Source organism: Platichthys flesus, chromosome 7, assembly GCF_949316205.1.
Source record: "Platichthys flesus chromosome 7, fPlaFle2.1, whole genome shotgun sequence".
In the NCBI taxonomy this organism is placed as follows: domain Eukaryota; kingdom Metazoa; phylum Chordata; class Actinopteri; order Pleuronectiformes; family Pleuronectidae; genus Platichthys; species Platichthys flesus.
The window spans coordinates 23,508,284-23,532,241 of NC_084951.1; the positions used below are offsets into that span (position 1 = coordinate 23,508,284).

At 42.8% G+C, this 23,958-nt stretch overlaps 2 protein-coding genes across 2 annotated transcripts; both read left to right on the forward strand.

The window, feature by feature from the left end:
• The first annotated feature begins 417 nt into the window (after positions 1 to 417).
• Positions 418 to 12,564, forward strand: sypb (synaptophysin b). The gene is made up of 7 exons (XM_062391696.1): positions 418 to 534; positions 2,510 to 2,575; positions 9,159 to 9,283; positions 9,392 to 9,590; positions 9,707 to 9,898; positions 9,994 to 10,306; positions 11,627 to 12,564. The coding sequence occupies exons 1-6, from the start codon at positions 517 to 519 to the stop codon at positions 10,273 to 10,275; spliced, it is 882 nt and encodes a 293-aa protein (XP_062247680.1). The 5' UTR covers positions 418 to 516; the 3' UTR covers positions 10,276 to 10,306; positions 11,627 to 12,564.
• A 2,291-nt stretch (positions 12,565 to 14,855) lies between these two features.
• On the forward strand, positions 14,856 to 23,534 carry plp2b (proteolipid protein 2b). Its single transcript, XM_062391698.1, has 5 exons — positions 14,856 to 15,340; positions 20,689 to 20,844; positions 20,944 to 21,042; positions 22,152 to 22,248; positions 22,345 to 23,534. The coding sequence occupies exons 1-5, from the start codon at positions 15,242 to 15,244 to the stop codon at positions 22,356 to 22,358; spliced, it is 465 nt and encodes a 154-aa protein (XP_062247682.1). The 5' UTR covers positions 14,856 to 15,241; the 3' UTR covers positions 22,359 to 23,534.
• Positions 23,535 to 23,958: the final 424 nt, after the last annotated feature.

Below are 23,958 nucleotides of genomic sequence, written 5' to 3' on the forward strand. Positions count from 1 at the left end.
ATTACATTTGTTTTTTTTTGCTATATACACGAATGCAGATATTTTGAACTCTCACTGAACCTCCCACGACTTGCTCTGCTCAGGATGAGGTTTGCCCGGTCAGAGGGAAAAGATATTCTGCTTCAAACACAGTAGTTGTGAATGTAAGGTGATTCCGCCGCCTCTCTAATGACCAGCAGCAGTTAGTGCAACCTTTACATCCCCCCCCACCTCCCCTCTGAACATCCCTCCTCTTGCTTCCGGAGCAGGAGCAGCCTCCATGCCTCCCTCCTCTTCATCACAACTCCCTCCAGGCAAAAAGCTCCTCTGCCTTAGAATAAAGCTGCTCCGTGATTGGTCGAACCAGCCCTTTCTGCTCCACGCCCAGTGATTCGTCAGACGTCACGACGCTTCGTAGCAGCTCGTGACGCAGTCCGGCTCTTCCATCTGGGCGTCTTCCTCCCCTGGGCTGTTCCGGACGAGACGCGTCCCTCCCTCCGCCCCTCTGATCCTCTTATCAGCGAGTAAGCAGCCAAGATGGATGTTGTAAACCAGGTAAGGAGAAATATCCTCTATTTCGTTGTGGTTTCGTTTGGCACACGCGGTGGATTTGTTCCTCTCGTGTGTCTTTGTCGTGCGCTTTAATGAATATGTGCGTTTTTTTTTGTCGCAAACCACCGATTTAACGCGTTAACGCAGAGTCCCCCCCCCCTCCCCCGATGCCTTGCAGTCGAAATATGAATGCATGCATTTGTCTAATACGTGCATTCGCGCAAAGGCTCCGCTCGGAACCGGGGTGATTCTCCTCCGGTGATGCTGCAGTCGGTGTGATGGAGTGGCCCGGTCCCCAACACAAATGTGCGGGATGTCCAGAGGCTGCAGCGGCAATGACATTTGGCAAAAAAAAAAAAAAAAAGGAATGAGAGGATGTTGGGAATAATCTCCAGAGATCTCGTCTAATTGATTCAGGTTGTGCGCGTATCAATTAGGCCGCGTGTTGCTAAGATAACAACCGGGAATTTGATTAATTTCCAAGGGCCTCGGTGTTTTCCGTGGAGCCGCAGTAGGCCCGACACAGAAGGACGCGCTCCTGCAGCTCATCCTCTCGCACTGAGCCGCCACTGCTGCTGCTACTTGTGACAAAGACACAATTCATATCTACACAGGCCACGAGCGGGTATCAGGCCTGTTTAGGGTTTTCATTTATTTTATTGATCATGCGTCATCTGCGTAATGTGCCATTTTTTGGCGGTCAAGGGTGAGAAGCTTCCAACGCCCGAGGAGGAGAGGCGGAAAAACAAGACTGCTGCTCGTTCCTGTGCGGCCATTTACTGATGCACACGCAGACACAGACACACGCAGACCACCACACAAACACAGACACACACATCGCCTCCTTTGCGGTGCCGCATTCACCTGCGCACGAAATGCATCCAACCTTTTGGCTCCTCACACACGAATAAGGAGGAGAGGAGGAGGAGGAGGAGGAGGAGGAGCAGCGCTGCTCAGGAGAAAACAGTCAGTTAATCAGCTTTGTCTTATTGTAATGCTGGCAGGAGCTCTCTCTCTCTCTCCCCCCCCCCCTCTCTCTCTCACACACACTCACACACTCTCTCTCACACACACACACAGAGAGTCGTGTCTCCATGACTTCGGAGGACATCACATTGACTTACATTGATTTCCTGGAGACTCACTCTAGCCTCAACCATAGTTACTATACACGCCTATCCCCTTAACCTAATCCTTAAGCTAACCCTTAACCTTTCACCTAACCCGAATTTAAACCTTAACCTAAACCTCAACCTAAACTCAAACTAAGCTTAACCCTGACTCAAAACATACCTTCCACAATGTGACTGTGTGAACAGATTTAGGTCCCCACAATATCAGTAATACCTGGACCACACACACACACACACACACACACACACACTCTCACACACTTGTAATTATATATTAGTGAGGACACTCATTGGCATAATGCATTCCGTAGCCCTTCACCCTATGACACTAACCTAAACCTAAACCCAATTCTAAACCTAACCTGAACCTAAACTCATTCTAAACCCAATTCAAACTCTAACCTCCACCTACATCAAACCTAATTGTAATCCTAGTTTACCCCTAAAATAGTTGGTCTTTGATAAAATGAGGACTGGACGGAATGTCCTCACTCCGTAAAGTCTCTCCTCAACATGGTCCTCACAAAGGTTTAAAGTAGAAGGACACACACACACACTACATCTGTGCATTTGAAGTCATCCTCAGTAAACTGTGGTTCTCCAGCCTCTCAGAGCTTCCAGCTGAGACTCCCTCCATTCACCAGCACATATTTGCTCAGTAACAAGCACCTGCAGGTGCCGGTAGCGGAACAGGCCTGCAGCTCTGTGGCCTGTGAGGCTGAGCTAATGTGTTGTTTTAATTTCAACAGCATCATCGGCACATCGCCTGGTTCTTACACACCGAGCGAGTCTAATATGACAACGTTGAAAAATGAGCTGATCTCTTATTTTTGTGTTTTTGACAGTTGGTGGCCCAAGGGCAGTTCACTATACTCAAACAACCTCTGGGATTTATAAAAGTTCTACAATGGGTAAGTCATCCTTTTTTTTAACATATCTATTGTTGACTGCAAGAAAAAACACTAATGCATGAGTGTTTTTCATTTGAATAATGTTTTTTACTATAAATAATAATCCCATGTCTCCTACTGGGAGATTTGTGACCTTCTCTTACACAGAGGTCATAAAGCTGCATGCAGCTTAATAATAGATGTCACTATTCTCTCATAGAGACAGTAAATCATTCACAGTTGAATCCTCCCGTACGCTCAAGCAGATCTGTTTCTTTTTCTCCTTCTCATGTCGAGTAATTACTCCCTTCGTTGTATTTGAATAAAGACTCGGGTTGTTCCTGAGGAGTCTCTGGTGTCTGTGTGGTTACGATGATACCGCCCCAGCAGGTCTGAGCCGGAGACTCCAGCAGGATGTGTTACGTCACTGTCGTAGTAACACAGCGTCAGTCGCCGAGAAATATAATGACAGTTTGTCAAATCCTCCACAGAGGACGTGACCTCTGCACACGAGCTCTGGATGTTACTGCTTTTTGATTTGATGTGCTCGTTCTCCTCCACCAGATGATGGAGCCAGCTAACTACCGATGCTCTGGTTTAACCAGGAAGAGAGCACTTTGAAAACCGTCACTGGATTATTTCATTCAGCTCAAGGCTTTCAGTGATTTAGAATAATATAAGATTAAATATCATTAGTTTTATTCTAACATTATATAACATGGACTCTTACGACTGTGTATCATGTCTGTTATAATATTTATATTACAAAATTATTAAACATGGCAATGTGTTGAGCATTAATAACAACCTTCTCATTTATGATTAATTACTCCTTCTCTTGTCTCATTCAATCATATAGTAAATATATGTGGTTTGTCGGCTCCACAAAACAATCAACATGATGACATCATCTTGGGATGTTGTAACCTGAGAGACTATTTCCTGTTATTTACCAGCACAAACATTTCATCAGTTAATTGAGAGAATAATCAATAGATCGCTGAGTGTAGATTCATCCAGGAGCATATTCAGACCTTTTTTAGACGATGAATCATTAAGGATATTGTCCTGCAGCCACACATATCTTCACATAATCCGTTGTCGTCCACACTGTTTGTCGTCCGTCAGCAGCAGCAGCTTGCTGAGGCTGCTGGGTAAACAGCCGGGCTTCTCTATGGCAGCTTGTTTGTCTCTACAGCTGAGGCTCCACAGTGGTGGGAATACTGGTGCTAATGACAGCTGAGCGAGGACCTCTCAGATCTGTGCCTCCTTTCTTTTCCTTTCCTGTCTTTTCTTGCCTTTTCATTTCTGATGTGATGTTAGAAACTGTCTCTTCTCAAAAAAAATTACGATTTTATATTTTTGGGCCTTTTTTAATAAATAATTATGACAATTTCAGGATTTGACAATTTCATTTAACACTAACACTTGAACTTATTACCTCAGGTGTTTAAAAAGGCCCCCGTATAATGAAATGGTTCATTATTATTATCATTTTTATTAAAATCTTAAGATATTATTAAGTCCTATGAGACAAATTATGATTTGTGAATATGGGCTATAAAAGTACAATTTAATTGATTGAATGATTGAAGATTTGGAACTGGAAAATCTTAACAACTAATGATAAATCTTGAAAACACCTGACAATTCATCAAAAAATGTAATCAATTCAAGAACTAATAATAATTATAATAAATATTAAGAGCTGTGTTCACAAATACGACAAATAAAGAGCAAGAATGCCAAAAATATATGCTGTATATATTCGGGATACAATTCTCCTGATATTTGATCCCTGAATATAGATATTCTAATGAAATGTGGGAGGGTAGATGATGAGGAAAGTGATGGAGGGTTGGTTGGTCCCTTCTCGGGCAAGGACCCTGTAAATCTTTGCCACGCCCCTGCTCCTCAGCCCTGAGAACAGAGCACAACCCTGATGAAAACGTGCGTGCCAGAGCAGTCCCTCTCTGTAATGGGCGCTGCAGATATGCCAGAGAACAGTCAGAGGCATGAGTGTGCTGCATGACTCCGTAGTCCTTCCCTGGAGCTGTGTGAGTGTGCCAACACCTCATCACTGCCTCCCTGGGTCACAGCGAGCCCTGCACCAATCAGCAGCCTCGCTCAGGCAGCCAGGGCCCATGAATCATCTGTCAGAGGGCCTGCGTGCCTCCGCGTCAGACTATAGGAGGGGCTGCTGGAGCTGCTGCTCTTTCTGGATTAATATGGGCATGCATCACGAGCAGCACAGGGTTTTTCAGGAGGGGAGAGAGAGGAGTCACCCCTCAGAAGTGTTTTTCCTGTTTAAGTGTATCAGGATTCAGTGGAAACTGGCAGCGACGGGAACAGAGATGTTTCTGTGCAGTAGAAATCAATTTTTATATAAAAATACAAAGCAGCAGTGTTCATATTCATATAATGTGAAGTAGATGTGAATGGGTTCTGTCATATGTGGGTTGAGGCTGTGCGATCTTGGGATTTGTTTTCTACACCCGAGCAGTAAAAATAGTCTTTAGCTGTGAAAGCCTGAGAGCGAAGTTTTTCTTTTACGCTTAATGTGTGAGATGTAAACAACGTCCCCGTATGTGTGAATCCTGTCGCTTTACCCACCTCATATTCTACCCACATCCCCCCGCCCTCTCCCTCTCTGTGTGTCTCTGGGGGAAAGTGCTGACAAAGCTTAGATATGATGGATGTTGGAAGACATTGAGTTCCCAAAAATTCAGCTGATGTGGAGCTCAACCACAGAGTCTGCAAACCTTCTCCTGCCTCTGCTGCTGCTGCTGCTGCTGCACGATGCTGTGCTGGATTTCATCTGCATTCAAATTTCACCCTCTGACTCACTCCCGGCAAACATGAAAGGAGGCAGTTTTTGTGCGAACATGAAGTAAAGAGCGGTATTCACTCTGGTTTAGTCCCTGATGTGTAATAAAAGCTGTTGGTTTAGTTGTAGCTCAGAGGGATTTTACTGTCAGACACTTTCTCTGGTTATTACTCCAGGGCCTCAGATGAAACCTTCCACAGCTCCAGTTTATTTTTGCCCTTGTGTTGCCTTTGGCTTTCCATGTTTTTATATAATGTTCGACAGTTTATACTGTATTATATAAAACATCAGAACCTTGGCAGTCACAGCAGAACACCCACGTTCATAGGAAAATATATTTTAAATTTTTGTAATTACAATTTTATTCTGATAAGGATGGATTTCAAAGCTTTTCTGCCGTATGAACTTGGACAGGATTTAATGTTTTAAAAATAAAATTAACAAGTTTTGTATATTGGTGATAATTAAGAGAGAAAAAAAATCTAAGTTAATAAAAAAATCCTACTCTAAAAATGTGGATCTCATTTGTTGATGTACAAATTGTAACATCCGATATATTATTTTGAATTTTTGTGATTCTCATCATCACCCAACATCTATATCTACTTTAAATATCCAGTATCGGGATCAGCGTCTTATCCATGACGGCTGGTATTTATTCATATGTGGATCAGCTTTAATGTAGAGAGGCGGAGAAAGAAAGACAGACATTGTGAGGAAAGACAGATTGTCTCTGTCGCAGTGTGCAGGGTTGTGTATCTTCTCGCCATAGAGGAGTTGACAACCATCCAGAATACCAGGAGGGGTAGAGACCAGCGTCTGCCTCCTCACTCTGGGATGTGTTACCATGGCACCTAACACTCAGCGTGCCACCATTTCTTTTCTCGGCCTGTTTGTCCTTCCCTTCCTTCTCCATCGCCCGTCCTTCCACTCGTCTATCGCTGTAAATCTACAGCTCTTAATTGTGCTATTGTGCGCTCTGTTCGGATGCTGTTTCCCTGGTCGTGGGTTTTAGACTTATAGCTAGGGGTGTAGGCCAATGTTGGTCAGTCCACCATGTTAGTTTAGAGGCTTGGTGGTTTTGAGTAAAAAGTCTCCAAAGCTGTGGATGACCATTAAGTTTACACACATCCATTCACCCTCTCTGAATAAAATGTAATAAGCACAGACGGTTTGTAAAGATGGACGACCCATCTCCACTTTGCAAGGTTTAATGAAAATGAAACCAAAATATCTTGGTTACAGGAGCGGCCATCTTGCCTTGATCACGTAATTTGGTGTTAGAGTCACGGTTTCAAGTACACACATGCTCGTCCAATCAGAAGTCAGTCTCAGCGGTCATTCGTGAGTCTTCATCTTGTTTTTACAGCCAAAAAAATAACAAACTAAAACCAAACGTACAGGAAAATGAACATATGAACATAAATCAGTGTGATAAGTAAAGATTCACATTCAGCTACATATGAAATTGGTGCTTATCTCAATTAATTCATCAAATCTTTGTGGTTCTACTAAACAGCTAAATTAAACAGTTCCAATCCCTTTAGGATCATGCAATTACTTATAAGTTGTGTGTAAAATTTAGGTGAAATAGATCTATTGTTAGAGATTTCCTTGAAAATAATCCAAGTGAGGTTTTCATTAGTGTTTAATCATCTAAATTGTTGGAATTGTTGTTTTCTTTACCCTAGAATAGTCCCTTGGAAGGGGAGCGTGAGGCGAGGGGTGGTCAGCTGCAACATGCAACGTCACCACTAGATGTCACTAGATTCTCCAAACTGCACCTTTAAAGAGAGAATCCAGCCCAAAGTTTTCTTTATCTGTAAAGAGGAAGACAGGAGCCAAAAGTGCAGCCGGGGCCCCAAATGTTGTCAGTCTCTTTATTGATTCATATCATGAAACCTACAAACCACCTCAGAGGAATAATGAAAGAACAATGTGGACACTGGGAGCTTTAAAAGCCATAAACCGCCTCAATAATAGTAACAGCTAGCACCATGAGGCAGCTATAATAAACAAAATGAGATAGATGATTTATATCTTCTGGTCCAAGTAATGCACACAAGTGTAAAGGTTTGTGCCGACACTGCACATGCTGTACATATTGATTAATAGCACAACTGCTGCAGTGTAACATCCTGCTTTTCTTTTTAGGGTTTAATTGCTGCAAAAAACACATCTCACATTTAACTGCCTTGTCGTAGGATCTCACATATTTTGTTTTTGATTTGGTGGCGTGAATGAGACTTTTAGGGCTGACGACTTAATGATTGATGTATAGATGGTAATTAAAGGAGACATATAATGAGTTTTTCTTTCCAGTAGTGTGTTATATAAGATATTAGTGTCTGTAAAGGAAAAAAAGAAGCCAAAATTTAGCATTATTTAATACTACCTGAATATAAACAGAATATCTCTCCTTTATAATATAAACTGACACCCAAAGCAGCGCCTGGTTTGAACTTAGAAAGATGTATAGCTGTGGCTCAGGTGGTATAGCGGGTCATCCACAAATCAGGGGGTTGATTTCTGTCCTTGGGTTAGGGAAGAATACTTAACCCCAGAATTCCCCCTGATTACCCTAACCCATTTCTGTGTGTTAGAGAAATGCTATTTAACCAACAAGCACTGTTTGAACGTGTGTGGATGAGTCACGCATGTCGGCATAAGAACACAATCTTTATATAGTTCCATTATAATTTGTTAAAAATAATACAATCGTTCATGTTTTGGGGCAGATTTTAACGTTTTAAAGCTTTTTCTTTGCTTGAGATTCGTAATAGACTCAGTTACATATCAGACTCACACACTGATGCTGCCACCGCCATCAGATCTGCATTGATTTTTAAAATGTGTCAACAAGCAGTGACAGGGAGAGAGACTGTTGGTGATCATGGGAGTCGTCTCTAAAAGATCAAACAGCCCTGCAGGAACAGAGAGGGTTGAGTGTAGTGATCACAACGAGCTGCAGGCGGCTCCTGTGTGCAAATCCAACAAACAAGCCTCCGACTCACATTAGCCGAAAGATTACTGTAAATAGTTTAGTGTGCTGGAGACTGCGGCAGGTAGACAACAGGACTAGAGAAAATCCTTTGTCTATGGGTGTGTGGGATTGTGTGCGTTTGTACAAGCTCACGTGTGGGGGTGTGGCTTTGTACGTGCGTGTGTGTGTCTGTGTTGTGACTGGCTGTACAATCGCTTGTAGTTGAGAATTTGGCGACAGATGGTGGAGCACCTCAGATTAATTGCTGGATTTTCTATCCAATCGGATCTGGCCCACAGCGTAGGGAGGGTGTGGTATAAATAGTCGTGACTTGTCTAATCTGCTCGGCTCTGCGTGTGTGTGTGTGTGTGTGTGTACGTGTGTGAGTTTATCTCCATGCGTGTGTCCGTTTGTGGTATTAACGTGACAGCCTCTGCATTAATGCACAATCACTGTTGCACCACAAAAATACAACTGAACATCTTCGGCATTGCACCGGGAGCCATGGCAACAGTTACAAGTCCTCGCCACGTGACCCGGTGATTCCACCCCCACCCCCCCACGGCAGCTCCACCGTGATTGGCTGGGGCGCTGGTAGTGCTCGTTGCAGGTGGTGGAAGCACAGCCGGCAGCTCTCTGTGGAAATGGAGACGTCACCTGTTCTACATAACTGAACTGCACTGGGAGGGGTGGAGATTCGTGTTTATGATCAGTCATAATGGTTTCGATGGTGTTTTCTGTTTCCCACAGCGTGACTGATATGCTTCATCTCTCCCTTCTCCTTTCTCCTGCAGATCTTTGCCATCTTCGCCTTCTCGACATGTGGCAGCTACTCCGGCATGTTCAAGATGTCCGTGGAGTGTAAAAACCGGTCGGAGAGTGACCTAAGCATGGAAGTAAAATTTGAATATCCATTCAGGTTTGTATTTTTTATCTTTTTTTGCCTTCAGAGTCTCCGGTGTTGTAGAAGTGAGAAGAAAATAAATCAAACAGCGTTCGTCTTTAATCTCTGTCTTTGTGTCTTCAGGCTCCACCAGGTTTACTTTGATGCCCCCAGCTGTAAGGGAGAGAAGACCGAGCGTCTGTTCCTGGTAGGGGACTACTCCTCCTCGGCTGAGTTCTTCGTCACCATCGGTGTGTTTTCCTTCCTCTACTCCATGGCAGCCCTGTCTGCTTACTGCTTCGTTCTGGAGAAGTACCGCGAAAACAACAAAGGGCCTCAGATTGTGAGTTTGTTCTTCCTTTGCATCCTTGGTATCGAACTTCCTACAACTAGACCTATGATTTGTATTTAGCAGTTGTTGCACATTAACAGTGATTCTCTTGTCTTGATGATCACCAGGACTTTATCGTGACGGCGGTGTTCACCTTCTTTTGGCTGGTGTCTTCCTGTGCTTGGGCTAAAGGCCTGTCGGACGTGAAAACAGCCACCGATCCAGATAAGGTCCTCACTCTCATCCCGGCCTGTGACGAACCCGAGACTACCTGTCGTGAGCTTTACGAGCCCAAGGTCTCCGGCCTGAACACATCCGTGGTGGGTCCTCGCTGCTTCACCCTCAACTGAGCTGTGTTGATATCAGGACAGTCACAGGAAATCACTGCTAGAATTAACACGTATCTGCTCCACAGGCTTTTGGCTTCATCAACCTGATCCTGTGGATAGGAAACCTGTGGTTCGTGTTCAAGGAGACCGGCTGGCTGGCTCTCTTCGGTGGAACATACGTCCCGTCCCAGGAGAAGCAGCCCGCCCCCGATACTTTCGCCCAGGAAGGCTACGCTCAGCAGGACCCCTACGCCGGCTCCCAGGGAGGCTACCAGCCCGACTACGGCCAGCAGGGAGGCTACACCGAGGAAGGAGGCTACAGCCAGGGCTATGAGCAGCAGCCCACCTCCTTCTCTAATCAAATGTGAGCCTGTCCAGCCAAACCAGCGCTGCAGGATGGTGAGTGTGCGGACTTCACATCACATCATTGTGTATCACAGAGTCACTACTTGCCTCTTTACTGCAGCCTCTTGTGCAGATTATCAGCATTCAGGTGTCACTGCTACGCAAATGTCAAACAAACATTTCTCTGAGCTTTTCGAAAGCCTCATTCAGATTTGGATACGGTGCAACACTCAAAACCGGAAAATGAATCCGCTCAACAGTCACAGATAACAGAGCAAATAACGGAATCATCTTGTTAACAATATCAGTATACAACAATTATTTCAACCTTCTCAGCTGCAAATTCCGATGTTGTGTTTAGAAAGATATTACAAACGTGACCAGTTTCTTAGATTGATTACACTTCGGAACCCTCTTATTAGCATCAGCTGGTCATAAATGATCAATGTTTCTTTAGCCACAATGTGGAGAATTATCACAATTGTGTTACTAACTGTTCTGGGCGACAGCTTTATTGTTTGGTTTCATATCAAAGCTGTTATTGTGTTGTTGCCAGGAAGCTGTGGTCTGTGAATAAGCTCTAAAAACCCAATGCACAGACTGACACAGTTAGAAACTATAGCTGGTGAATATAATGCATAATTTTACAGCTAAAGAGCCAGAGGAGCTGGTGAAAACCAACACAGAGCAAAGATATTGTCATTCAGATTTGAGCACTTGATGATATGTGCACAGTTTAGTGAGAGTGCTCCCAAGTGACCTACAAAATGTGTTATTTTGGTTGAAGGATGTATGTTTGCACGGCAGGATGTGGTGGAAGTTTTCCAGGATATGACTAAAGAAATGCACACACGGTTATACAGGTCTTACTTTAATTAAGACAAGTTAAACTATCCTTTAAAAGCAACACATCAAGCAGTGGTTGTTCTTTGACGAATTGAGTTTCAGCGAGATGGACAGTGTTCAAAAATGTTGTCATGTATTTCCATGCTGCAATCAGATTTTAGCATTTTTAATTTAAGTGTAATGTGATTTGTATATAATATTATTATTATATAATATATAATAATATTATCTCATATTATATTTTCTGAACTTGAACTCTGATTGTTGCTAAAATCATGGATATTTGATTAAAAAGAAAATACATACAATTTTAACATAATTTCCCAAATCTTTAAATTTCTGTTTGTGTCATTTACACATAAATATATCAAATGTCCTTGTCATGATCTTTTTCTGTCATTGGTATCAACACAAAGTAATTTCAATATCAGCTTTTCATATGAATTTGTTCACCGTTACTAGTTAATTAATTGAAATGTTTTCCCCTCCTGCTGTCTCTCCCCTCTCCACCTTTCTCCTCCTCTCAAGGTGACCTTGTGATTTGGGAGTGTGGCTCTCGACCATCGCCTGCATTTCCACACTCCGTTGTGTGTCTGTGTGTGTATATGTGTGTTGACAGGCGGAGGAAGGGAAGCATGGAGGGCACAACCTGGTGCGGCCTGGATCACGGCCGTGTGAGGGATGGGGGATGGGGGTGGGGGTTGTTTGGGGGGTCTTAACTGTAACATGATGTTTATTCTCGTGATGTATTTAACTGTAGAAGACAACAGAGGATTGTCTGTTTGGTTATACGAGAAAAACTTGAATACAAATACCAAAACATTCGTTGACGAACATTTAAGAGAAACCTTGTAATGGAAAAAGAATAATATTTATGGAGAAAAAAAAAAATTGTAGTAATATTTAACTTGGGAGAATGTACTTGTATGTGCTGTGTAAATATCAACAGGCGATTATATATACACAGTTGAATAATTGTGCACTCCATATTAGTTGTTATACAACAAATGTTGAGCACAGAGTTATTCAATTGCATTTACTTTGGTTCTTTTTAGGAGCTCACATAGTTTGACCTTTGCCCTTCAAGTCCCTTAAATTGTTCACAACACAACTGATGGTTTTTATTTATTTATCTCAGAATCTGTGAATTTGTTTCTTCTTTCTTTTCTTTTTTTTAATCCCTTGTGTCACGGAAAATGCGACTGAAGTGTAAAAGGGAAAATGAAAAGAGAATCATCAGTGAGTAATCAAAGATAAATATATAATAGTAGAAGTGAATGGATGACAACAGTGGGCTAAAAGTAGGTTGTTTCCACTTTATTTATGTTTTTATATATATATTTTTCCATCAAATATCACTGTCAAGAGAGGGTGAACTCTCATAATACACGGAACATGTTAAATCCTGAAATACAGAAGTGAAAAATAACATAGGGGTTAAGAAAATTAGCGAGCATGGTAGCATCTCGTGTTTGCTGTGCTCTATAGTCTACCATCGGTATGGAATTTGTTAATCGGGGCAGAGAACAACAGTTTTAGTGCGTGTGTGGTTTTTTGTTCACATTAATGTAAACGGCATCTAACACGTTTGGTCTGTGAACCCTCATCCTGTTTGCGAGCGCCTTTTTGTGTCCTCCACAACATTTAAGACAGAGTCCTATAGTTTTTTAACTGGTGTTTCTATCACACATGCATACTCACAATATTAACAAGAACAGGGAAATGAGAATAAAGTATGCCTCTGGTTATGCCGTGGTAACAAATATTAATATTATAATTAAGCGGTCGGAACAGTATATCTCAATATATACTTCTCCTGCATCCTCAATCCTTCTTTATCTATTCTCTTTCTGAAGGCAACTGAATTTACTGCATGCATCTCTACGCATTATATCCAAAAGCATCCCTGAACATATTTGAGAGGCTCAAAGCTGCCAGAAAGCATTAGACTACACATTAGCACACACAAATCAGCTCTGCTCCATTCTACTCAAAGCACAAGGTTAAGTACTGCAATAATTACTTCTCTCCAGATTTGAATGCACCCTACCCACTGCCAATCCTCTGTTTGGATATATACGAGATCGCGTTTGCCAAATGGTGAGAGGTGTGTCTGGATTGGTAGTTTTGCATCCACAGTTCTCGTCTGAGTGAGTCGTCCTCCACCTCCGGTACATCGATCCATTGCACTGCCTTGGTTCACAATCTTATGTTTTTAATTTCTAAATCAGGGTCCTTTGGTTCAGGCAGTGTAGAAGCACCTGACTCTCTCTCTCTCTCTTCCTCTAGCCCCCCCTCTCCACCTCTGTTTTTTTGTTCTCTTTCTATGTCCTTCACTCTTTTATTGTAGCTCTTATAAATATGCTGAAATGAAATATACTCTGTTGTTAGTGGTGAATGATGTCTTGTGATACTCTCTACGCCTTTGGATAGTGCTGTGTTTATTGTGTATGATGTATTCATATTAGTATTTACGATAATGATAAGTCAGAGAAAAAAAATATCCAAGACTCTCCAGAAATCTGATGTATTCTTATTATATGGGATCCATGTGAAACAAAAATGAAATAAACTTGAAATTATTCTGTTGAAGGTTAAAATGTGTACTTCTGTTCATAGGAGTTGATTGTTTGATTTGTTTTATTTCATTTTGCTTCATTGAGTTGAGTTAAAAAAATTATGTTTGAAAAAAAGTAGTTTCATTAATACAGGAAACAGAAAAAAGTTTACGCCTGACCTTCAAAGTCTGTGGGCCGATACGTAGGTTAGCTGAACCAGTACACATACATATGAAACTAGAATGTGCATTTCCTGTAGAAAGTGCACTTTGATTTCTGATAGATAAGTTGACATATTCTTAATCTGAGAGTTAAGGAATCAAATACCGATTGGGTTGTTGTTTTATGGTTAATGTAAATATAAAATTATGGGTTTTGAGGTTACAGTGACCTTGAACTTTGACATTTGAACACCAAAATCAAATTAGTTCTTCTTTGAGTCCAAGTGAATCTTTGTGCCAAATTTGAAGACATTTCAACCTGATTTTGACATATTGCGTTCAAGAAAAAACATCAACATACTTTGTGAGGCCTACGCGACCTTGACCTTTGACCCTTGGTTACCAAAATCAAATCACTCATTCCTTGAGTCAAAGTGATTGTTTGAATTGAATGTGAAAGAATTTTTTTCCCAGGTGTTCAAGAGATATCATTTATAATCACAGTTGGAACTAAATATCCTTTGTGATATCACATTGACCTTGACCTCTGACCACCAATCAGTTTACACCATGTTTTTAGCCTAAATGTCCGCTAAGATCGTCCAGTGGAGCCACAGATCAGGTAGGGGACATTTAGGTTGAAAACCAGGTTAGTCGAATTTGAATGTCGGGGACTACGGACACTTTGATGACACCTCAGGAGCAGAATCAAGGCTTTTTGGGATTTTTTTCTGTTGTTGTTTTTTACGTTTGAAAAATCTGTCTCCATTTATTTAAATTGTATTGGATATGGCTGCAACACTGTTTACCCATTAGCCTCCAAAATAGTTGTGTGGACTCAAACACTTCAAACACCCAGCCCTCATCGACACAGTGGTGAGCAGATAATGAACCAGCCCTTTAACACAACTTTGAGTTTTTTCGGGGTGAGACATCAGTGTTGATTCTCTCCGAGGTGCTCCTGATGGCAGCACGAGCAGCAGCAGCTAGCGGGTCTTGCGGAGTCTCGTGTTTTCCGTGCAGCTCGTGAAGGCCCCACCACTGTACCCAGTAGTACCAGCGGCACCAGGGGAGGACAACGCCCCGCGGTCAGACGCCCAGTCCCCGGGTCCCTCAGCTCCTCCTCCTCCTCCTCATCCTCACTCACAGCGACAGCGAGAGCTTTCTGAAGGGACAGCCGCCGTGACCGCGTCCAACCAGGATATTACCCCCGCTACACCGCGCTGCTCTCCGGCCTTCCCTCTCCCGGAGAAGCGGATTCAACTGGTGGAAGAAGACGAACTCCCAGTCCATCCGCCGCGGGCCTTTCAGCTCCACTTACCCGCTAAGTTCGTCTGTCCTGCTCCTCTCTGCGCGGTGGAAGCTTTATCTTTTTAAACACGTATATCTATCTATATAGAATAGAACAAGTTACCTGACGCAGAATGGCGGACCCAGGCGACTCCAGCTCCGGTGCCAACTGCCTGGAGAAGTTGAAAAGTTACGTGCGGACCCAGAAAGGTTTGATCCTCGCCGCAGAAATAGTAAGTCCCCCCCCCCCCCTCTCCCTCCCTTAACTTTCACTGGAGCTAAAACCTCAACGTGTGCGTGCGTGTGTTTGTGTGTGTGTGTGTTTGTGTGTTCGCAGCCCATCAATACTCCGCTCGTCACGTAGCCTGTGTGTGTTTATCGATTTGAGTCTTGGCCTCCATTTCTTTTTGATTCCCCTTCTTTTTTTGATTCGTGTTCAGTGATCGTGGTCGTCAGGGAATGTGGAGCATGTGTTGTTGGGGGGGGGGGGGGGGGGGGTGGTGGTGGTTGAGGGTCCCTCACCTGTCACATGTGGCCCCCCTCTTGTTTTCTCATTTGGCACCAAAGCACCAAATGTGGCGTGTTGATGGCAGAGGGGAGGTTTATGCGGGTTAACCCAGTCCACTGTCTCCCTCCCACCCACCCCACCACCACCACCACAACCACAGGCTGGGTACTATTTGTAGGCAGCAGATGAGCCCTGGTCCAAATATGGTGATGCGTAAAAGCAAATGTATGTCACATTCCTGAAAGTAGAAAGTGAGTTTTACTTCTCCACCCTCCTCCTCCGCCTCCTCCTCCTTTGCCACATAACATTTTTATATTTTGCACATCTGGCTCACAGGAGGAAAGTGAAACGCCAAAGCAACACCTCAGCACCAGCAGTGAGGGAGCCGTGGCCTCAGGGCAACCGCTTCCTCTACGGAAAAACGTTGTATTTATACTGTCCTTCACCAGTATTTTCACTCGGGTGCCTTTTTGTTTGTGTTTCTCAGCAGCGAGTTCTCCTAACACGGGACTCACTCTGACCTTAAAGGCTTCGCACAAGTTTCCAGTGAAGGAACCAAGTGCATTTGTTTCACATTCACAGTCGTCACTATATTTGTACATTACATGCAAAACATATTCACTTTTATATCTGCTAGATCCGGGTCTTTATTTGGATCCACACCAAATAGATGTCAGGACCCTAAATACGCCAGATTCTTCGCTCCCCCCCACATGCATTATTTTCTGGGAACAAGTCAAAAGGCGCACTGCGTTGAAATGTTAAAGACAGTGGAAAAGAATGTAGGGATCCGCCCCTTTATACCCATGCCTGCCAAATTTGAATGGCTTCTCCCTTTGGCTCATGTTATCCTCCGGTTTCATGGTAACCCATATGGTAATTTCCCTGTGAATCTTGTTGACAAACAAATAAACAGACAAACGGACAGTGATGGGAACATAACCTCCTCGGCAGTGGTAGATATGATGCGTTGTTATAAGTTATACTACGAAAGAATCCTAATTTGACAAACTGCAACATTAAAGTACCATTTGCAACTCACTGCCTTAGTAATGAGTCTATAACATAGTAAGCCTGTCTATATAAATAATAATAATACAGCAATAATAATAATAAACTTCACTTATAGAGAACTTTTTCAAATCCACATAACAAACTGCTTTATGATGGCGTCAAATTAAAAAAGACTAGGAATAAAATCAAGTCCAATTAAGAATGTATAAAAACAATTGCTCCAAAAACAACGTGTATGTGAAAACTTAGAAATTAAAAGTAAAAAAAAATGTAAACTCTTATAGAAATGAGAAAGTATGTCTCTACTTTCACTTTTGGTACTTTAAGTACATTTACTCAAGTAAAATTTTGAAACCAGGACATTTTCTTATTGCAATTGAGTAATCTGAGTGTGATATGCATTTCTTCCTTTGCTTAAGTAAATTATTTAAATGCAAGTTTTTATCTTGCTCTCCTCTGACACTTGCACTGTTTTAGCACAGAAGCCTTCACAGCTCTGAATGTGTTACTGTGCCATAGTGTTTTTACTCTCCCAGTTTCTAAAAAGTGTTGACAGCTCCTTGTGTCAGTGACTAAAAGCTCTGCTCTCATAACTCAGAGAGCTCATTATACAGACGGGTCTCAGAAGCTGCTGTCCACCCACTCTCAAATCTTTCTCTCTTTTTTTGGCTCTAATGGAAATTCCAGGCTGAGTGTGAAGTTTGGCCCCCGAGGAACAAAGAATGCGTGAACTGCTTAGTTAGCACACGTCTCCGCTGCGCCATTCAAGGTTACATGTTAGTCGCTGGACTCGACAGCCAGTTAGCTTTCCCCTCTAAGGACTCTGCTCCCCGAGGAAGTCGTCAGCGATTTTTAAATATTTGAAATAGTTTACAATGCAGGGGAGAGGATCGGGGGAGGGAAACAGGAAGAGAAAAGTCGTTAGTGGTTATTATGTCCAATCTAATGGGAAATAACAGTTTCAACCGCAGCAGCCATTACCAGTTTCAGATCTACAAGTGAGTTAAGGTGAAGGTGTCAAGGATTTTTTAAACATTTTTAACATTTTGGATCGACAGCAAGTTTTGACAGCACAGTTTCCACGCCCTGTCAAAAGACATGTGCCCATATCTTCTTTTCTTTTATGCCTTGTGTCAGTGGCAGGACAGAACCTGAACATGAAGGAGCAGAACAACGTGCAGGTCACAGTCACACCCATGTAGAGCGGATTTCTGATAAGTCAGGATGACTCATGCACCAGGTTGATCCTTCACTTCGCTGTCATGCATTATGAATAATAACTGATCATCACACTGTGTTATGACTGGAAATCATTTCTCCCTGGTTACCTCCTTTTATAGGAAATTCTTTGAAAGGGGTTGAAAAAAGAGACGTTTGAGAAACATTGAGTCACAGCGAACAAACGGACGCTAACTTTCCATTTTGCCCTGAACACACATGGTAGAAACATTAACCACAGCGAGCGCTGAAATTTGCCTCAAAATGTAAGGGACTTCCCTAGCAACCAAGGCTGTTTGTGCATCACTGCACAACACACAACCTCCTGGCTCTCATGTTGCTGCCTCCTATAATTAGCCAAACCGTTCAGAACAGTTTCCCTCGGGTCAGTTTTAAAAGAGCAGCTCATTACTGTGAATAGAACCGAGCTGGGATCCCTTTAAGAAGCCGACCCACGCAGACAGATCCACCGCTGTGTGGAAAACAGAAAGGTGTGGACGACTCAGAGCCCGTCTTGTTCTCTGGGTCCCGTGCAGTGGGTGTTTCTCTGCACGACGGCCGCTCTGGGCTGGATAGAGCCTCTTTTGTCCGGGGGCCTTGGCCTCGAGCAGCTCTCCGCTCTACAGAGGCAGCCTGTGCCATTCCCCAGAACACATCCACCACTGATGTGTCGGGCGGGCCGGCTGTGCGTTTGTCTAACAGTTGCGTTTGGAGGGGAGGGGAAGCAGCAGTGACAGATGTCGGGTGGGTGTCGAGTAGGTTTCATCATGTGTGTATCGTATGGACCGCCGTGATTTGATACTTGCTTCAAGGTTGTCTGTGTCTGAGAATAATACACTGCAATGTGCAAATGTCCTTCTCTAAAATATACATCTGACTCAGAGCTGATTTATTTAGTAAGCATCACATTGTAGTAGATTTTTTTATCATTTATCATTTTTTTTTTTACCTACAAATACAATACGTACAATCAGATACAGGGTGAGCCAACTGTCTCATAGTACCTTAAATTGGATTTTGGGACTTTGTATTAAGTTTAAACCCCTTCACATCAGTCATACACTCACTGAGCACTTTATTAGGAACACTTTTATACCTGCTTATTCTTCCAGTTATCCAATCAATCATGTGACAGCCACGCGGTGCACAAGATCAAGAAGACACTGGTTACGAGCTCCATTTGATAATCAGTTCAAACTAATAAAGTGATCTCAGTAACATGAATGCTGAAGCCATATTGTCTGGGATGAGTATTCCTGCAGACGAACACGCCTTGTTGATAAGAGAGGCAACAGTAACTGAGATAAGGACGCTTTACAATGGTGACCGGCGGTAAAGCTTCTCACAATAAAGAACATGGTGAATCTTGAGGTTGATGGGGGACGACAGCAGCAGCAGCAGCAGAACATGTCATATTCCTGTTAGAGAAGATGAGAAATGAAGACGTCTCCAACACTGGACAGTCAGAGACTAGTCTGATGAGGCTGTACAGATTGTTGGGTCAAAATCTTGTTTCACCAGCACAGATCTATATCCTGTCTTGTGCCAACTGTCCAGGCTGCTGGTGTTGTAATGGGGCCCATTAATACCAATCAGCCATTGATTTAATGACACAGCCTGTCTGGGCTTTTCACCACAATTTACCATCGTCTAATGGCAACTTCCTGCCAGATAACGTGACGAAGCAGAAGTCGTTTCAAACTGTGTAACATGGACATGACTCTGAGTTCAGTGCTCCTCAATGAACCAGATCAGAATCCAGCAGAAAGTCTTTGTGTTGTAGTAAAACCTGATATCAGCAGCGTGAACAAATAGTTCTGGGACATGCGTCTTTAAAACCTCAGTCTTAAAGCAGAGTTTCAAACCTATGGCAGAATCAAGGCCACAAAGAGCTGAAGTGAGGAACTACTCAGTAGGATTGTGGTGTTCAGGCAACGAGCTCGGAGAGTGTGTGTCCCTGTTGTGTGAAAACGTCTTCCCACACAGTGTGACAGCAGAAAGCCTCTGAGCCGCCGGCTGCCCACGTTTAAGATTTCTCCACATTGGCAGCATTTCAGCGGAATGGGCCGAGAAGAATGCTCACAGACTCCTCTCCCCTCGCATGAAAAGATACGACTGATGGAACAAACACTCACTGTAAATCTAATAAGAGGCCGCATGTGATCGACTGACAGTGTGTGATTTGACTGTGTTATATAATCTGGTGCCAGTTTAATGGTGTTGTGTAGAAAATACTTTTTCCTGACCTTGTGTGGATGTTGAATTGTGAACTGGTCGGCGTAAACACCAACGACAACAGTGATGGCTTTGTTTGAGAGATTTACTGTCTGACTGATCTTGACTATGGAGTGGACACTGAGCACTGAGATGACCCGGCCTCACCCGGGCTGAGTTGCAGCTGATCTGCAGCCTGTGACCTGCAGAGTTTAGCACATAGGGGGCGGCTAACACGCAGCATTTGTTAGATTTCTGGCATAACCCTGAAGCATTCTGGCATCGTTACTCAAAGAGGCCATGTTTTCACCTGTGTTGGTTGATGTGTTTTGATTTTCAGCAGGATTAAGCAAACACTGCTGAACACATTTACACAAAACTTGGTGAAAGGATGGGACAGGGTCAAAAATAAGTTATAGAACTTTAACATGGATCTGGACGAGTCGTTCCATGCAGATAGAATAAATACCTAAGACATTAGCACCAATTTGCAGAGGATATAATTGCTGGATCTGGCACATGTAGGGTTCCAGATCCATGAAGTCTTGAGTCTCGTTCTAGTTTTCACTTTGTTGTTTGTTGTTTGTTCCCCCCCCCCCCTCCCTCTTCTCCTGTTGTCACTCTCAGGTCGTCAGTTTAATCGTCCTCATCTGCTACGCTGCGTCTTTGTATGGAGGCTACTCTGCCGTGGCCATCTGTCAGATGATCTTCGCCATGGTCTTCTTCGGCATCTTCATGATGGAGCTGGACAAGCAGTTCGTATTGGTCAACTGGATGTGGAGTGTGAGTGTTCAATGTGGATTACCACCAACACACACACACACTCACACACATGTTCATAGTTGCACAATGCTTCATCCTCTGCTTCCTCCTTCTCTGCAGGATCTTTTCCGTGCTGGTATCGGAGCCGTCCTTTACTTAATCACTTCTCTGATCTGTGTCATTGGCGGAGCCGGGGACGGTGCTCGTATCGCAGGCGGAGTAAGTTCAGCCACGTGACTCCACTTGATTTCTCAACTGAACCCTAAAATCTTTCACAATCACTACATTTTCACAACTCTCACACTTCCTTCCTCTTTTTAAAGTCAAGTGGAGAACACGCGGCCTGTGTCACAGTTTGCATGTCAGTTTTATGGTTCAGGTGGTTCAGAGGCTCAGCTTCACCTCTTCGTGAACTGTCCCAAATGTTAGATGTATCATTGCCCACAACCCCACTGAGATGAGAGAAGAGGAGGGTCGTGGAAGAGGGTGCAGGAAGCTGGAGGAAACACAAACAACTATTCTAAATATTGCAGGACACACCCACTGTTTATACTGTTAATGCAGCAGAAGTCATGAACCAGGCTCGATGGGAAAAGAAGAGGTGATGGAATGAAAAGTCTAAAAAGAGTTAACTTTTTTTATTATTATTTGTATCATTTATTGTTGTAATTATATGCTACTGTTAGAGCTCCATTGGTTAAAGGTAAATCTCACTTTTCCCAACCACAACATTCCCGGTGTTTTGTGTAAATCCGGTCTCTGCTAATCCTGCTCCCCTGTTTATACAAACACACCTTAAACCAAGACACCATCACCTCCACCAAGGAGGGTGTGTCTCTCTTATTCCAGTCAGTTTTTTTCACTTTCTTTAACATTGTAAGATGGGCCGTTCTTTTTTCCTATTTAGAGGATTGGTATCAATCATTTTCCTTGACTTGGTGACATAGGGTGTTAGAGAGGAGAGGGGGGGGGGGGTATGCACTGTTTTAATCTCTCTGTAAAGACAGTCCTCTGTCTGTGATGCAGTACTGAACCTTTACCACAGGATGATGCTATTTCTCTTCTATATGAAAGGAGGATATTTTCAAATTTTGGCTCAGACATTCACGCAGACTCACAGATTACTGATTAGCTTTGGATGGTCATAGGTCACACTTACCTCATATGAGTCTGGAAAAAAAACTATGAAGACTAAAAGCAAAAGCAAACAAGCACAAGGTGGTAACTCTAGCTTCATTACAGTATTTTCATGTATTTCCATTTCAATGTTTGCTTTAATCAACAAAGTTTTATGAGTCTTATTCTGATCCTGAGTTGTTGTGCTTCAGGTGTTCGGTTTGATCGCTGGTCTGTTGTTCGCTTACGACACCTACACCATCTTCCTGCAAGTCAAGAGCACACGGCAGCACACGGCAGCTTCCACCGGTAAGGGCAACACACCTTTATCACGACAATCCCATAACAACACAATTTTTTGTATCTTTTAATCCCCAATGTCTGGCCCTTTGTTTCTTCTTGCAGACGAGAGAGTTTAAACACTCCAAGACGCATGTGCCTGTGTTAGGAGCACAGCAGCAACAGCAGAAGAAGAAGAAGGAGAAGAAGGAGAAGAAGAGGACATTTGTGCAGACGTTAACAAAAGGGTGGAGCAGAGAAGACGATGGACAGTAAAGTGAACAGCTCACAGTTTAAACAATGCCACTGAACGGTGTGATAGGACGACAGATTGGTTTTAGGGGCCTGCGCCTGAGAGGAGGATGACGCCTCCTGAGTGAGTGGCACCAAACATCTGCGACTGCATGTCAGACAAAATCAAGAGCACGTCCACTCAGAAACCTTAAGTCCAACCTCGATGTGCCACTGATTTATAAAATATAAAAAAGAAAAAAAGAAGGGAAAACTGTAAACAACACACGGTGTAAAAGTTGGTGTATACATGTCTACTGTTAACGCACTGCTGTATTAAGTAGTTACTGCCATTGTGGACGTCAGAAGTGATTGACACATGAACTGACGCTTTCTGAGCTGTTTAACGTCACGACTTTAATCTTCTTGAATTTGATATTTGATGTATTTTCCTGGAGGTTTCCCAGCGGTTTAAACATTTTCTTCCTGGGTGTGTTACGGTGCCTTAACCAGATACTTCATCTTGTTCATCATTCACTCCTGAATCCTAAACATCTGATTGGCTCTGTGTCAATTACCATGAATCTCTTGGAGGTTTCGAACTAATTCGACTTCTGTTGTTTGTTTGTTAGACATCCACTAACTTTCAACCGCATCATTTGTTATTGACCCAGTGTCGTCCTCAAGTTGTATCTATATACTTTGATTCTTGCTCAGGTTGTGTTATGTTTTTTTGTTCTTACAATTTTAACACGTTTCTAAGGTGCAGTATCTTCTTCTTTTTTTTTGTCAGTTGACACTTTTTACAGTCCAGTTGTTCCGTACAGTTCTTTTTTTGTACATGTGGTAGATTAAGTAAAAAAGTTAAATTTCTAAAGAAAAAACACGTATATGATACAATATAATTTTAATATGTGGAGTAACTTTTTCTTTTGGCCTTGTTTCAATATTTGTCCAACTAAAGTGCCTCGTTGTTATTTTTTTATTTTTTTCCTAACAGACTTTACAGGAGTCTGCCGTTTGTAACTTAAAAAAAAATTAAAGCAGTCAAGCTTTGGGAAATAAAAGCCATTTTCACTGGAAAATCTGTTTCCATCATTTCTCATACAACACAATCCAACAACTGAACTACCGCTTCATTTAATGGCATTCGTGTCTAGCTGTAGTATTCTGGGGTTAGACGTGTAATCTATACGATTGCCACTAGAGGGAAGCAGACTATTATACATTATCTTGAATGAATTGCTTAATTGGAAACAGCTCCTGTCTCACATCACTGGGAGTCAACATGGGAAAGAAATAAATGTTAGTGTAGTTATTGTAGCGTCAGTGTGAGTCTCCCCTCAGGCTGTTGCATTTCAGATATGATCAGGATTTAATTTTGTTTTTACACAATCCTCACTGGTGCATCACGTTATCTCTGATCTCTAATCTCATCTGAACAGTTTCTGCTGCACTTATACATGCGGCTCCTGAGTTTATTTCATATCAAGATTACATAATAAAAGC